This window comes from Hevea brasiliensis, chromosome 5 (assembly GCF_030052815.1).
Source record: "Hevea brasiliensis isolate MT/VB/25A 57/8 chromosome 5, ASM3005281v1, whole genome shotgun sequence".
NCBI classification, from domain to species: domain Eukaryota; kingdom Viridiplantae; phylum Streptophyta; class Magnoliopsida; order Malpighiales; family Euphorbiaceae; genus Hevea; species Hevea brasiliensis.
In genome coordinates, this window is record NC_079497.1 from 2,465,807 (window position 1) to 2,482,048 (window position 16,242).

At 39.5% G+C, this 16,242-nt stretch overlaps 2 protein-coding genes and 1 long non-coding RNA gene across 3 annotated transcripts; all 3 read right to left on the bottom strand.

The window, feature by feature from the left end:
* Positions 1–1,232: 1,232 nt before the first annotated feature.
* LOC110658148 (protein DETOXIFICATION 21-like) lies at positions 1,233–1,864 on the bottom strand. The gene is made up of 3 exons (XM_058146587.1): positions 1,785–1,864; positions 1,540–1,626; positions 1,233–1,375 (listed from the first exon to the last, which is right to left on the bottom strand). The coding sequence occupies exons 1-3, from the start codon at positions 1,854–1,856 to the stop codon at positions 1,298–1,300; spliced, it is 237 nt and encodes a 78-aa protein (XP_058002570.1). The 5' UTR covers positions 1,857–1,864; the 3' UTR covers positions 1,233–1,297.
* A 214-nt stretch (positions 1,865–2,078) lies between these two features.
* On the bottom strand, positions 2,079–3,501 carry LOC131179855 (uncharacterized). The gene is made up of 2 exons (XR_009148736.1): positions 3,414–3,501; positions 2,079–2,343 (listed from the first exon to the last, which is right to left on the bottom strand). It is a non-coding gene; the product is annotated as an uncharacterized LOC131179855 (long non-coding RNA).
* Positions 3,502–8,755: 5,254 nt separating this feature from the next.
* On the bottom strand, positions 8,756–13,615 carry LOC110658147 (protein DETOXIFICATION 24). Its single transcript, XM_058147621.1, has 7 exons — positions 13,259–13,615; positions 12,615–13,156; positions 12,417–12,503; positions 12,271–12,327; positions 11,961–12,199; positions 11,842–11,880; positions 8,756–8,805 (listed from the first exon to the last, which is right to left on the bottom strand). Exons 1-7 carry the CDS (start codon positions 13,505–13,507, stop codon positions 8,756–8,758), a joined length of 1,263 nt encoding a protein of 420 aa, XP_058003604.1. The 5' UTR covers positions 13,508–13,615.
* Positions 13,616–16,242: the final 2,627 nt, after the last annotated feature.

Sequence of the window (16,242 nt, forward strand, 5' to 3'; positions counted from 1 at the left end):
CTGATACAACTTAGCAGATCTGTGCATTATCTGTGATGTCCATATCTCAGCATTCATGCAGAAGTGTTATGCTCTACTGAGTCTATAAATTCATATATTACCCGACCATTTCATTTTGTAAACTATGTTTATAAACATAGACTCTGGTAGGGTAGATATACTAGTCGAACACTCTGGATTGGTTCTGGTTCCCTTGTTTCATTGTTGAACTTTAACTGAAAATCAAGTTCACTACTCCCTGCTGCCCTCCCTGGCTATTTCCCTCAATATTAGGCCAATCCAAAAGTGTTACAGACAAAGCAGGCATAGGATAGAAATGAATATGCTTCTGACTTTAGTTGCCTATCATCATCACAAGGGAGAAAATTATCAAAAACTTCTTTATATTCTGATATCAGGGATTGTCAGGTCAAAAGTTCTATGCTACCGATCGAGCATTAGTGTGGAGGTTTGAATCTTAATAATGGCCACTTCATCCAATACCGTTGAACATCAGTCATAACTTAATCGACTCTGGGGACTATATTAAAAGAGAGCAACACTGCCATTAGAGTAAACCCACATAATGGCCTTTATATTTTGAAGTTGAAATGAGAAATTGGTTTATTTTAACTTTCAGGATGCACTTAAACAATTGTGGAGATTGGTTTATCCTGGTAGGGAGCTTCCATCTCTTAAATCTGAGCTTTAGAAGGAAATGGGCTGCCAAGCTTCAGATCCCTCGACTGATTTTTGGTATGTGGAACTGACCATGAATCTGATATCAGTGGTGGAACCAGGAATTGACTTTAGGGGGCGAAAATCCGTGAGCCAACATACAATCTGCTGAGAGAATATATATATATATATATATATTTTTTTTTTTTTTAAATTTTCTTCCCTCGGAATCAATGGATGTACTGTTAAATTTGTTTTCCACCAACTTTTATTCCCATTAATTGTCTTATACAATCAACTGTCAAATTATTAAGGGCATGAGAGTGAGCAAAAAGCAAAGGAACAAAAAAAAAAAAAAAAAAAAAAAAAAGAGAAAAGAAGACTAGTGAGTGAGAAAAATAAAGAAAATGAAAAGGATAGAAGAGAGTTCGTTTTAATAATATATATATATATATATATATATATATATATATATATATATATATATATACTATAAAGTAATAATTAGTGGGTTTGATTCGCCAATGGTATCCAATTGTTCTATTTAATTTTTTTTTATTTATATTTTCTAAAGCTTTCTGCAAAAGAGGAAATTCCATTGGTAAGATGTATTATACATTTTCGTAAGCAATAAATAATTTTATTCATGAGCAGAACTTTTACTAAACTCTTCTGAAGGTTTCAAGAATCGATTCAGACGTTCTGATGCCTTTTCAACCTGCATAAAACAAATTAAAAAAAGTGAAAAATAAATTCAAGTGTTTTAATCGTATTTTAATTTGTCCCTTATAAATTACAATCATCTTTCTTTTGTTTTTCCTTTTTAAAAAAATAATAATAAAAGGTTAAAATAGGGCAAGGAAAACTAGCTGTTTAGCTTACCTGTTCCTCCCAGTTAGTTCTTGAGGTGATATAGCCAAGTGTTATTACTTGCATTATTTCTCCAAGTATCATTCCAATCCAAATTCCCTGTAAAAAGAAAAAAAAAAAGTGAGGCGTAACAATTCATTTAACCTATCAAATCATCATTAAAAAAAATGTACCATTTTCACGGTCGGTGGTCAAAATAGAGACTTATCCTACAACAGGGAGGGGGAGACTGAAGAAGAAAAGGGGAAGGAGGACACCTTTACTTGCAGATGAGCTACAAATCCAAGAATAACACCTACAGGGACCCCAACAGCGTAATAGCAACACATGTTCACATATGCAGTGTCACGACCCAACCTGTGGGCCGGACCGGCACTAGGACCTGGGCCAGCCTAAAGCCCCCGAGGCCCGTAGTAAGCCTTAACTGTTCATTTACCCAATTCTAAGGCCCATTGGGCCCAAATTCAAGAAACCAAACGGACAGAGTCCGGCCATAAAATGGACTTTCCAACGGGGAGTTTTTGACTCACCCGACCTGTAAACACAATAAATACTCAATTGGGGAGCTCAGCTCACCCTCCACATACTCATCAACATAAAATAAATGGGAGCTCAGCTCCCTCATCCAATCCATCAACATGCATAACATATTTAAGTTTACAGGTCCAACATGATAAAAATATTACAGACCAAATTCAAATAAATACTGCTAACACATGCGGAAATTCTAGGAGTAATTAAAATTACACAAACATGGATAAACAACCTGCGAAGGATAAAAGCAGGTTAACCCAGAATAAAATATCCTCCTGTGGCCTGTAAAAATTTTTGAACAGGAGTGAGCGTTCGACTCAGAGAGTAAAATATCAATCTTAACTATAATCTCTATAACTATCTAAAACTAATGCAACTTTGTAGAGTGAAATGCAACATTAACATCATATTCACATCATAGCATCAAAAGGTAATTTGAAACACTCACGCACTCGTAGCATCAATCATAATATATTGGGAGCCGATCCTGCATGACTCTCTTAAATCCAACACGGTGCCGTGAAGAACTCAAGCCGACTTTCGCTTAATAAACCAAATCGAGGGTCCCAGAAGAACTCAAGCCGTGACTACCCCTCGAAGGAACGTCCCCCAAGAACTCAAGCCGTGACTACCCCGCCCTATCTATAGTCCACACCACATCACACGCACGCCAACGCACGCACACCGCTCCAAATTACCACAACAACACTCATGGCACATTATGATTATGAATGCAACATAAATCGTGCCTAGAGTTTAACTACATAAATATATTCATATAAGTGATGCATGGGCATGCTTGAACATATAATAATATCGAAATTATAATTAAAATTAATATTTTACTCACAGACTTGTCGACAAATTACTGTGGCGGCTGGGCGGAGGAAGAAGGCTGTGCCGGCTCTCCTGACTATTACATTACATCTAATTAATACAATCTGACTCAATACAAACAAAGAAACCGACCAATTACGCCCTAAGTCGTGCAGAAAATCCGATGCAGTCTCCCTATACCTAGGACCTACCCAACCAGAAAAAGGGCTAAAAACGCACTTCTATAATCACAATACATATATAAAAAGTTCAAACATAACAAACAGCCCTCCCGCCCATCAAATCAATTATCCATCACAATACGCAAAATTTCAATTTAATCCTTATTATTGATCATTTTTGCAAAACCGCCCAAACAAGCTCTAAAAATTATAAAACTTTGCCCATGGTCCTTAGCAATATTACTAAGCTATTGCAAAAAGAATCGTAATTTTCTAAGCTACCACGAATATTTTACGGATTTTTAATCCTATTTAAGCACTAGAAAATTACGAAAAAACAAGGTTCGGGTTTACCTTTGCCGATTCCGACCTCGGGGACGCGCTCGGGACGTCTGACAATGGGGGGGTAGGCAAAATCTCGGCCCAATTCGGAGACTTTTCCAGAAGCAGTGCATCGGCGAATTTCTGCACCGGTCAACTGTCGAATTTCCGCGAATTGAGAATACCTACACGAAGCCCATAACACGGGGGTTAGTACATAAATTTTTCAGAATTTTCTAAGCTCATTTAATGCTCGGAAAAACACTGCGAAGTTCCGTGGGACCCACCGAAAAACGTTGTCGGAAAATTTTGAAATTAATATCCCGCGAAGCTCTCGTCGAGTGGAGCGTGCTGGTAGCCTCGGTTTTCTCGTGGGATTCACGGTTTTCGAGAAATCTAGCCCAAAAGTCGAAATGGGCGAAAATCTTCCCGAGCAAAAATCGGACAATCCGCTCGATGGATTTCGGCGTTCTTGGTGTCTATGGAAAGCTCTCGCCGAGTAGATGATTTTAGACACAAGACCCGGTCCAATCGGTGGCCGGATCGGCCGGATTTGGCCGGAGAAACTAGAGCGACGCGCGCGCGCAGGGGAGGGGAGGAGAGAGAAAAGAAAGAGAAAAGAGAGAGACGCGCGCGGGAGAAGAAAAAGGAAAGGGAGCCGGTTCGATTCGACCGGTCCGATCCGGTCCGGTTCGATTCGGCCGGTTCGATTCGAAATACAAAATTTTGAATTTTTACTCTGCCTCGGGACCGAAAACGAGGTCCAAAAATTCCGAAAAAATTCCAGAAAATTCAGAAAAATACGTAGACTCCAAATATATTTTTAGTTTTGCCACGTGGTCTTTAAATTAATTTTTAAAAATCATCAAAGTTTATATTTTCGGAAAATCGAACCCGATTTTTAAAATCCGAAAAATCTCAAAAAAATTCCTAAAATTTAAATATCAAAAATACTCATAATTAATAAAATTTTGGGGTGTTACATTCTTCCCCCCTTACAGAAAATTCGTCCTCGAATTTTTTACACAAGGCAGAATAAAGTACATGATTATACATTGAACAAGTAAGGGTACTTGCTACGCATGTCCCGCTCTGACTCCCAGGTGCACTCTTCCACTGACTGACTCCTCGACAACACCTTTACCATAGGGTTTTGTTTGGATCTCATCTTTCTCACTTGGTATTCCACTATGGCTACAGGCTGCTCCTCAAATTTAAAGTTCTCTTTTAGCTCTATCACATCCTATTGCAGATACATGAGAAGGATCGGGAATGTATTTCTGAGCATGGAGATGTGAAACACGGATGAACGTGAGAAAGGTTGGGTGGTAGCTCCAACCGTAGGCAATCGCTCCAACTCTATCAAGAACCTCAAAAGGTCCGATATACCGAGGTGCCAACTTGCCCTTCTTTCCAAATCTCATGACTCCCTTCATTGGAGATACCTTCAGGAATACATAGTCGCCCACTGCAAACTCCACATCCCTCCGTCTGGGGTCTGCATAACTCTTACGCCATCCGAAAGTCGTCTTGATGTTCCTGATTAAAGGAACTACCTCGAGGTGTCTTGCACTAGGTCTACATCATGCACTTTCGCTTCCCATTTCTGTCCAACACACAGGAGACCTACACTATCAAACATAAACTGCCTAATAGGGTGCCATCCCTATGCTGGAGTGAAAACTGTAGTTATAGGCAAAATACACCAAAGCAAGCTGCTCATCACATTTAACACCAAAATCCAAGACACTCATGCGGAGCATGTCTTCCAGTGTTTGGATTGTCCTTTCGGACTGTACGTCTGTCTGAGGGTTGAAAGCCGCATCGAAGTTCAATCAGGTGCCAAGTGCCTCTCGCAACTTTCTCCAAAACCGAGAAGTGAATCGGGCCCTCTATCGATATTATGGAAGCCTAATTCCATGCAACTGACTATTTCTCGAATGTAGAGCCGGGCATACTGTGCCACAGAGTATGTAGTCTTTACAGGTAAGAAGTGAGCTGATTTGGTCAAGCGGTCCACAATTACCCATATCGAATCATATCCTCGCGTGGTACGAGGCAACCTACCACAAAATCCATAGTGATCATTTCCCACTTCCATTCTCGGGATAGGGAGCTCTTGCAGCTTCCCCGACGGTCTCTCGGTGTTCAAACTTCACCTTCCGACAAGTCAAGCACTTGGACACAAAGTCCGCTATGTCTCTCTTCATGCCATTCCACCAATAGCTCTCTTTCACATCATGGTACATCTTGGTGGAACCTGGGTGGATACTGTACAGTGTGTAGTGTGCCTCTTGCATGATTTCATTCCTGAGATTGTCCACATCGGGCACACATATTCTAGAACCTTGCACTAGGGCGCCATCATTGGCAAATCCAAACTCACCACCTTCACCTTGCTGCATTTACTTTTCTACGATCTTCATCAATTGTTGGTCTCGTGGCCGGGAAACTCTAACTCTGTCCCTCAAGTCCGCCTCACCGAAAAGTGAGCCAACAATACCCTTCATCTGAAAGATCTAGGATTAAACCTTGATCCATCAACTCATGTACCTCCTGAATCAGTGGTCTCTTTTCTGCTGAAATGTGCGCCAAACTACCAGAAGATTTTCTGCTCAAAGCATCTGCTACAACATTGGCCTTCCCAGGGTGGTACTGGATGGTGCAATCATAGTCTTTCAGAAGCTCCATCCATCTCCTCTGTCTCAAATTTAAATCCCTCTGTTGGAAGATGTACTTCAAACTCTTGTGGTCGGTGTATATCTCGCACACTTCACCATACAGGTAGTGTCTCCAGATTTTTAGTGCAAAGACTACAGCCGCCATTTCCAAATCATGGGTGGGGTAGTTCTGCTCATGCCTCTTCAGCTGCCTTGAAGCATAAGCCACTACCTTTCCATTCTGCATCAAAACACACCCTAGGCCAACTCTGGAGGCGTCACAATACACGGTGTATCCTTCACCACTCACAGGTAGTGTCAACACAGGGGCAGTGGTTAGACACTCCTTGAGCTTCTGGAAACTCTCCTCACAGTAATCTGTCCAAATGAATGGAACATTCTTCCTAGTCAATTTAGTTAGGGGAGCCGCTATCCTGGAGAAATCTTGCACAAAACGCTCAGAGTAGAGCTAAACCAGAAAACTTCGCACCTCGTTGATCGTTGTAGGCCTAAGCCAATCAGTTACAGCTTCAATTTTCTTGGGATCCACTTGAATGCCGTCACTAGAAACCACATGTCCCAAGAATGAGATGCTTTCTAGCCAAAATTCACATTTTGAAAATTTGGCATATAGCTGGTGCTCCCTCAAAGTCTGCAACACTTTTCTCAAGTGCCACACGTGTTCTTCCTCGGTCCGAGAGTATACCAGAATGTCATCAATGAATACGATGACAAACGGTCCAAAATGGCTTGAACACCCTGTTCATCAAGTCCATGAAGGCTGCTGGTGCATTAGTGAGTCCAAAAGACATCACCAAGAACTCATAATGACCATACCTTGTCCTGAAAGTCGTTTTGGACACGTCCTCATCCCTGATTCTCAACTGATGGTAGCCTGATCGCAGGTCTATCTTGGAAAAGAATCTAGCCCATTGGAGCTGATCAAATAGATCATCGATCCGAGGAAGTGGATACTTGTTCTTCACAGTCACTTTGTTCAGCTGTCTATAGTCAATACACAACCTCAACGACCCATCCTTCTTTCTCACGAATAGAACAGGAGCACCCCAGGGTGAAGTGCTCGGACGTATGAAACCCTTGTCCAAAAGCTCCTGTAGTTGCTCCTTCAGCTCTTTCTTTCGCTCACTGGTGCCATCCTGTAAGGTGGCATTGAAATGGGGTTTGTACCGGCACAACATCGATGCAAAACTCTATTTCCCTTCCTGGTGGCAACCCTGGAAGCTCCTCTGGGAAGACATCCATATATTCTCTGACAACAGGAACATTTTCCATGCTGACACCTTCTACAGATGTATCTCTCACCAATGCCAAATACCCTTGGCATCCACGCCTCAACATTTTCCTAGCACTAATTGCCGACACCAAGTTATATGGAGCCACGCTCCTGTCACCATCAAAGCTAAACTCTTCCACACCAGGTATGTGGAAGTACACCTTTTTGTTCCTGCAGTCTAAGGTGGCGTAATGAGTTGCCAACCAATCCATCCCCAAAATTACATCAAAATCCATTACTGGTAAAGGAACCAAGTCTGCTGGGAGGATCTTTCCATCCACTACTACTGGGCTACCCGGAAAAACCATATCTACCTCTATGTTGTCACTAAGTGGGGTAGCTACAGACAAAGGGCATTCTAAAGTGGCAGGGTTTCTACCCAATCTCATGGCAAATACAGGGGAGACAAATGAGTGCGTAGCACCCGGATCTATTAAAACACGAGCCTCATAAGAACAGACCAGAAGAATACCTGCCACAACTGCGTTTGAGGCCTGAGCATCCTGGTGGGTCAGGGTGAAAACCCGAGCTTGACCCCTACCCTGAGTGGCAGAACCCTGCATCGACTCCTACCTCCTGATCTGCCTCCATATCCACGTCCCCCTTGTCCTCGGCCCTGTTGGCCACTGAACTGACTGCCTGCCATGTGGGAAGCACCCGGATACAGCTGGCGAGGAACGTTGGCAACAGAACCCTGTGACCCCATCTGTGGCTCACTGAAAACGGGGCATTCCCTAGCAAAGTGACCTGGTTGGCCACACCTGAAGCACACTCCTGATCCCATCAAACAAGGTCCTGAATGCCCTCTTCCACATTGTGCACAAGGTGCCAAAGAGGATCCTGATCCAGACCCAGAACTACTGTACCCTGAACTCTGACCACTGCTGGATCCGTACCCTGGTCTGAATCCTCGAGGTTTATGCCTAAATCCACTTTTCTTATTTCTACTCTTTCCTCTGTAATTACTCTGGCCACCACTGTCCTGAGTACCCATGGGAGGGACACCTGAGGAACCTTCTGCTTTGTTCTTCTTTGCTCTTCCGCTGTCATCCGCAGCGTAACTGATCTCTATCTGTCTGGCTCGGTCAACCACCACGTCAAAAGACTGATCAGACATCATGGCCAGGTTCGCATACCTCCTGTCCAGCCCCTTTAAGAACCTCTTCACTTTCATAGTTTCTGTAGCAACAGCTGTAGGGGCATATCTGCTCAATTCCAGAAACTCTGTAGCATATTCATCTACTGCATCGCCATTCTCGTCTTAAGGCCTCAAAAGCCCACTGCTTTCGATCTACTGTAGCTCGCACAAATCGATTGATGAAAAGTTCTACAACCGAGCCCATGACAAACCCTCCATCCGGGTAACACGTAGTCATTCATCCATTGCCTAGGCATAGGCCCCATGACATCTCAGACACACTCTATCGCCTTCTATCACCAATCAGTAGTTCGCTCTCGCCGCTGTCAGGAACTAAAACCGATTTGCGTCATCTGACACATCAAAAATACCAGTCACCAACTTCTTGAATTTTACAACTGCTTGTAAGGTTCTTCTCTTGGTGCGGTGAATCACTTCTTTGTGGGGCGGACCATATATTGAGCCATCATGTCGATGGTTCTCTCAGAACCCGACTAGGTAGCCGCCATTGGGTCCATGGAACCTGTGCCATAAAGGACTGATCTCAGATCGGGGTGGCCGCTCCTCTACTTGAGCGACTCTAGGCCTCCTACCCCGCCTCCTTGGGGCAGTGCCTCATCCTCTTGGCCGACACCTCGTCAGCACATTTGGTTCTCGTGCGATGGCGGCTCTCACGCTTCTACGCATTTTCTGAAATTCAGCAAAGATTAGCCCACAAAATTCAAAATCGCACATTACATAGCTCTATAGACTCATATTTACACACAATATATGAAGCGTAAAACTAGAAGCAAAGACGACAATGCAAGACGAATGTGGACCCTAATTTTCCGCATGTGACTCCTAGTAGACTTTTCCCAACACTTAGACAAATTTTCCTAAGAACTGGAGCCTAAGCTCGATACCACATTTGTCACGACCCAACTCAGGCGGACCAAGACTAGGACACAGGCCACCTAAAGCCCCGAGGCCCGTAGTAAGCCTTAACTGCTCATTTACCCAATTCTAAGGCCCATTGGGCCCAAATTAAGAAACCAAGCGGACAGAGTCCGCCATAAAATGGACTTTCCAACGGAAGTTTTGACTCACCCGACATGTAAACACAATAAATACTCAATTGGGGAGCTCAGCTCACCCTCCACATAATCATCAACATAAAATAAATGGGAGCTCAGCTCCCTCATCCAATTCATCAAACATGCATATCATATTTAGTTTACAGGTCCAACATGATAATAATATTACAGATCAAATTCAAATAAATATCGCTAACACATGCGGAAATTCTAGGAGTAATTAAAATTACACAAACATGGATAAACAACCTGCGAAGGATAAAAGAAGGTTAACCCAGAATAAAATATCCTCCTGTGGCCTGAAAAAATTTTTGAACAGGAGAGAGCGTTCGACTCAGAGAGTAAAATATCAATCTTAACTATAATCTCTATAACTATCAAACTAATGCAACTCGAGAGTGAAATGCAACATTAACATCATATTCACATCATAGCATCAAAAGGTAATTTGAAGCACTCACGCACTCGTAGCATCAATCATAATATATTGGGAGCCGATCCTGCATGACTCTCTTAAATCCAACACGGTGCCGTGAAGAACTCAAGCCGACTTTCGCTTAATAAACCAAATCGAGGGTCCCAGAAGAACTCAAGCCGTGACTACCCCTCAAGGAACGGGTCCCTGCCAAGAACTCAAGCCGTGACTACCCCGGCCCTATCCATAGTCCACAGCAGATCACACGCTCGCCAACGCACGCACTCTGCTACAAATTACCACAAAAACTATCATGTCACATTAACACTTATGAATGCAACATAAATCGTGCCTATAGTTTAACTACATATATATAGTCATATAAGTGATGCATGGGCATCTCGAACATATAATAATATCGAAATTATAATTAAAATTAATATTTTACTCTGCACTTGACGACAAATTATCGTGTGGCGGGCGGAGGAAGAAGGCTGTCCCGGCTCACCTGACAATTACATTACATCTAATTAATACAATCTGACTCAATACAAACAAAGAAAAAGACCAATTACGTCCTAAGTCGTGCCGAAAATCCGGCAGAGTCTCCCCTATACCTAGGACCTACCCAACCTGCAAAAGGGCTAAAAACGCACTTCTATATTCACAATCCATATATCAACAGTTCAATCATATCACACAGCCCCTCCTGGCCCCAGCAAAACAATTAACCATCACAATACTTAAAATTTAAATTTAGTTCTTATTATTTATCATTTTTGCAAAAACTGACCAAACATGCTCTAAAATTTATATATCTTTGCCTCGCGGTCCTTATCAATATTTCTAATCTATTGCATAAATAATCGTAATTTTCTAAGCTACCACTAATAAATTAAGGATTTTTAATCCTAATAAAGCAATAGAAAATTACGAAAAACAAGGTTCGGTTTACCTTTGCCGATTCCGACTCGGGACGCGCCGACGTCGACAATGGGGTAGGCAAAATCTCGCCCAATTCGAGACTTTTCCAGAACGGTGCGTTCGCCGGAATTTCGCAGACCCGGTCAACTGTCGAATTTCCGCGAATTGAGAATACCTACACGAAGCCCATAACACGGGGGTTAGTACATAAATTTTTCAGAATTTTCTAAGCTCATTTAATGCTCGGAAAAACACTGCGAAGTTCCGTGGGACCCACCGAAAAACGTTGTCGGAAAATTTTGAAATTAATATCCCGAAGCTCGCCGAGTGGAGCGTGCTGGTAGCCTCGGTTTTCTCGTGGGATTCACGGTTTTCGAGAAATCTAGCCCAAAAATCGAAATGGGCGAAAATCTTCCCGAGCAAAAATCGGACAATCCGCTCGATGGATTTCGGCGTTCTTGGTGTCTATGGAAAGCTCTCGCCGAGTAGATGATTTTAGACACAAGACCCGGTCCAATCGGTGGCGGATCGGCCGGATTTGGCCGAGAAACTAGAGCGACGCAGCAGGGAGGGGAGGAGAGAGAAAAGAAAGAGAAAAAGAGACGCGGGAGAAGAAAAAGGAAAGGGAGCCGGTTCGATTCGACCGGTCCGATCCGGTCCGGTTCGATTCGGCCGGTTCGATTCGAAATACAAAATTTTGAATTTTTACTCTGCCTCGGGATCGAAAACGAGGTCCAAAAATTCCGAAAAAATTCCAGAAAATTCAGAAAAATACGTAGACTCCAAATATATTTTTAGTTTTGCCACGTGGTCTTTAAATTAATTTTTAAAAATCATCAAAGTTTATATTTTCGGAAAATCGAACCCGATTTTTAAAATCCGAAAAATCTCAAAAAAATTCCTAAAATTTAAATATCAAAAATACTCATAATTAATAAAATTTTGGGGTGTTACATGCAGCCATACTTTGCCTCCCAGCACCTATTGCTGCCCCTGCAATAATGGATGTGCAAGTTCATAAATACGAGACATTGGGTTAGTGATTTTTCTTAGAAAGATCTTGAAATGCTTGCCTGAGAAAACTGCCTGAAAGCTGTTGAGTAGAATGGAGAAAGCAAGTAGGATTGAGAGGCTTGACACATATTCTGCTATTGCCTTTTCACTTGTGAACAAGTACGCGATTTTGTGGCCAAGTGATAAACACAAAATCCAAAAAAACACTCCAATTGAAACTGAAGTACCCACGTTAACTTTAATAGCAAATTTCGCTGCTTTGGCTTCTCCTCTGCCTAATTCATTTGCAACCCTCACGCTACACAAACAAGATATATAATTATGCATCTGTCACAAGGTACTCGAAAGTTATATTAATGAAAGCCAGACCTGGTGGCAGACAGGAAGCCCATACATAGCATAAAATCCCAATCTGTAACGTTGATGCTGCAGAGACATTGTCCTCCAAGCCATTAATTGGAAAACGACTAAAGCAAACAGAAACAAAAATTGGTGATTTTGGATATGGTCTTTACCAAATGGAGAAAGCAGATATTGCAGTTTTGGCATTTTTCATGTATCCAGCCAGCAAGACTAAGATAGAATAGTACCATAACTCCAAGCTATTCAAATAATGCCACAAGGAAATAGGATTTGTTTCCATTTTACATTGGCATAATAATTGGAAACATAAAGAGATGGAATTCACTATATAAAGGAAAAATAGGCCTTACCAGAGCATCACACCTGAGGATATCGAAAGCTTTAACGAGGGTAATAAATCAGAGAAGGCAGCTAGAGTGAAACCTTTCCATGTTTCGGGACACCAGCCCCCAAATATATATACAAAGTCTCCAATCACAACAAACCAACTTGATATAATAATCGAACTCATTGCACCAGGAATCCCCAGGTTCAGTTTAACCACAAAGATCCATGACAGGAGCAAATGAAGCACAAATGAAATAGCAGAAAGCCACCCAACAATCATGTTTTTGAGCTGAGTCCGCAAGAACTTTTGGATGGTCTGGTTAAATACCAAATTATATAGATATGGAATGAACCATGGTGACATCTCCCCAGCTTTGTTAGCTATGTCTTCTTTCTCCCCGAGTAGCTTGAAGATTCGCGATGAGAAGATAAACACAGGAAGCATGACTGTTGCTGTAGAAAAATTGATGATCCATGATCGCTGCAAGTAGATACCCATCATGTGGTATTGCTTTGCTCCAAAAGCTTGACCGCACAAAGTCTCCGTTGCACTGGACGTGCCTGCCTAGTAAAATAAAAGAGGAAAACAAAGAACCAACGAAATATGTGTTTATCTTAATGATCTAACACGTTAAAATTGTCTTGCAATGAGTAATATGAATCTTACCAGCGTTCCTTGAACGAATGGCATAGCGATGATTTGCATAATTGAATAAGCTGCAAGTTCTAATTCTCCAATATGTCCAATAAAAGCCTGTGTTACTACAAGGATTCCAAATTGAGTAATCTTTGCTAATATAGAAGGAAATGCAATCCTCCATAGCTTCTTTGATTCTATCCAGACCCTGCATTTCAAATCACAACTAGTTTTTTCTTCTTTGCCTGGAGGCTTCTCTATTTCCATTTTGCATTCCATCAATTATTTTACTGTAATAATCCTGCAAGAACACAAGAAATTTCTATGACATTTGGTTGTTCACAAGTTAGGTTTGACAGTCACTTTTATATATTGTTCATCACACTAGCTGACAATGGCAAAAGCAAAAGATATTATACCTTTAATATGGGCTAAATGTCGCACGCGATCATTATAAATAAAAATTCACTTGCTGTCATTGCAAATAGAAATCCACTAATCTTTAATTTGATTTCATAAGAGATATTTTATTTATAAAATAGTTTACGGTCAATATATTAACTTTAAAATCTTTAATTTCATGAAAAAATTAAAATTCAGTAACTTTTATGAAAATATTTATAAATATTTTTATATGTGGTTGTGTGTGATGATTACCCTTGAGTATGTGGTAAGGCTAAATATAATTAATCAAACCAGCCAAATCAAATCGATTCAATTCAATTTGAACCAAAAACATAATTTGGCATTTCTTTTGTTGGTTTTGGTTAGATACAATTGCAGGAAATGCAATCTTCCATAACTTCTTTGATTCATTCCAAAACCTCTCTTTCAAACACTAATGTCTTCTTCGTCTGATTTAACAAGAAGCCTGTCTTCCATGATCTGTCAGTTAGTCAGTTCTTGATCTTGGAAGAAAGAACACACAAATGTATATAAAACTTTAGTATTTGCAAGCTGGTCTTCCGTGATCTCTCAGTTAGTCAGTTCTTGATCTTGGAAGAAAGAACACACAAATGTATATAAAACTAATGTATATAAAACTTTAGTATTTGCAAGCTGGACTTTGGTTTTAAAATTTACACCAAATGCAATTAAGAAATCAAAATTTTTTTTATCACTTTTACGTCATTTCTATCTACTTTCTATCTACTTTTTTAATTATATATATTATTCCTTTTTTTTTTTCAATGGTAAAGTAGCTTATCAAAAATAAAGTACTCTGCAAGGTCGGACAACGACGAGGCATGCATTTTATTCATGCAAGAAGGTTTTAGTTATTATGATGAGCGAGACTATGGAGTTTGGACCATCGAAAAGGGCTTTGCAATTTGCTTCAGGATGGTTATTTTGTTGGATTTATGATCAAAATTTTAGTTGATTTAGAATATATTTTCTTAATTTGAGTGAAAAATATTCCTCAATAGTTTTATTTCTAATTTGAGTGGAATTTCTAATTAGATTAGAATTGAGAGGATTAATACTATAAAAAGGAGTACAATGAGAAGTTTGTTTAGCTTTCAGCCTATAGAGAGGCTGTTGCCCATTGCAAATAAGGGCTTTGCCTATGGAGAGTAGCATTATTCATGAAGAGTAGCTTCGCCCATTGAAGAGAGTGGGTTTCAACTCATAGTGTGGGGCTGTCACCAGAGAGAGGCTTTGTTAATTGCTAAGGGTTTGGCTTTGCCAATTGATGAGGTATTCTTGTCTGTTGCAGTCCTATGAAGGGAAAGAAACTTTGACCTAAGGTAAAGAAATAGCATAATCCAAGAAAAATAGATTATAGTCTATTATAGTTGAAGTCACCCGGTATAGTAGTTATGTTTAGAGGAGATTGAAAGGACTAAATAATATATTTACTATGAGTAGTTTGATGTAAGGTTCTTTTGGGTGCAATTGGGTTAATATGTAGTATAATTTTTAGTTTCTAATGATAATTTATTATTGATGATAGCAGATGATAGTATGCTGGTTAATATAACCCTATGTGAAAAGGGTGAACTACATAATTATTATATTTTGTGTATTTATTTTTTTTTTATAGTTTACATATTTTTACAGTGCACAACATCTTTCTTTCAGGCTCTCTTTAAACGAACCATGGACACACAAATTGCTTATGTTGTGAGAGGATTATAATGATGTTTTAAATTAAAAGAATATGCACAAGTCAATTTCAAGTTCAGTGTCAATGATTTAGGGGTGAAAAGCAATATTCATTTTATATATATACTAGCTTTTTGGGACACATGCATTACACGTACATAACATGTACATTTTATTAGTTTTAATTGAAATTTTCAAAAATCATAATTTTAATTAAAAATATAAATATTTTAATATAAATATTTTACTTTTCATGCATAATACAAATGAATTTATATAATTTATAAATTAATACATGAATATAATTATCATGTTAAAATTTTTAAAAAGTCCAATTAGTAAAAAAATGTAAACATTTCATTATTATAAAAACATAATTTATTATTATTATTATTATGATCGTTCAAGTATATACGTAAGAAAAAGAAAATATCATAAACATTTTATTGAGAATGTTATAATTATAAACACTTTCTTAAAAGTGCTATAAACATTTTTTTAAAATGCGATAACAATCTCTTAATAAATTGTCGTGTAAAATTATTAATTTGAATTTGAAATTTTTTTCAATTTGCATATTGAGACCAATTATAGGAGTCCAGAGAAATCATTAAAAAATTGCAAACACTGATTTTCGAAATATAATCATAAAAAAATACAAATATTTGAATTGATTCCTCACTTTTAACATTAAAAATAATAAAAGTATATTATTGGAATGAATTTTTCTTAAAGAAAAAGATTAGGTATCATTTATAAATTCTAATATATTTTTATGTTCATCATCTATGCACACACATATATATAAAGTTGTGATCTCATGGTGATATATAGTATTCCTATGGAGTTAATTGTATTAATTCATGTAAATATTTAGTCTTTTAATTAATTTTAATTACATTTTATAG

Coding starts and splice junctions, on each gene's coding strand:
- LOC110658147 (XM_058147621.1), bottom strand. CDS start 13,507: ATGGAATGCAAAATGGAAATAGAGAAGCCTCCAGGCAAAGAAGAAAAA. Junction 13,157..13,258: donor CATTCGTTCAAGGAACGCTG/GTAAGATTCATA, acceptor TTATTTTACTAG/GCAGGCACGTCCAGTGCAAC. Junction 12,200..12,270: donor GGCTTCCTGTCTGCCACCAG/GTCTGGCTTTCA, acceptor TTGTTTGTGTAG/CGTGAGGGTTGCAAATGAAT.
- LOC110658148 (XM_058146587.1), bottom strand. CDS start 1,856: ATGTGTTGCTATTACGCTGTTGGGGTCCCTGTAGGTGTTATTCTTGGA. Junction 1,627..1,784: donor TAGCTCATCTGCAAGTAAAG/GTGTCCTCCTTC, acceptor TTCTTTTTACAG/GGAATTTGGATTGGAATGAT. Junction 1,376..1,539: donor GAACTAACTGGGAGGAACAG/GTAAGCTAAACA, acceptor TGTTTTATGCAG/GTTGAAAAGGCATCAGAACG.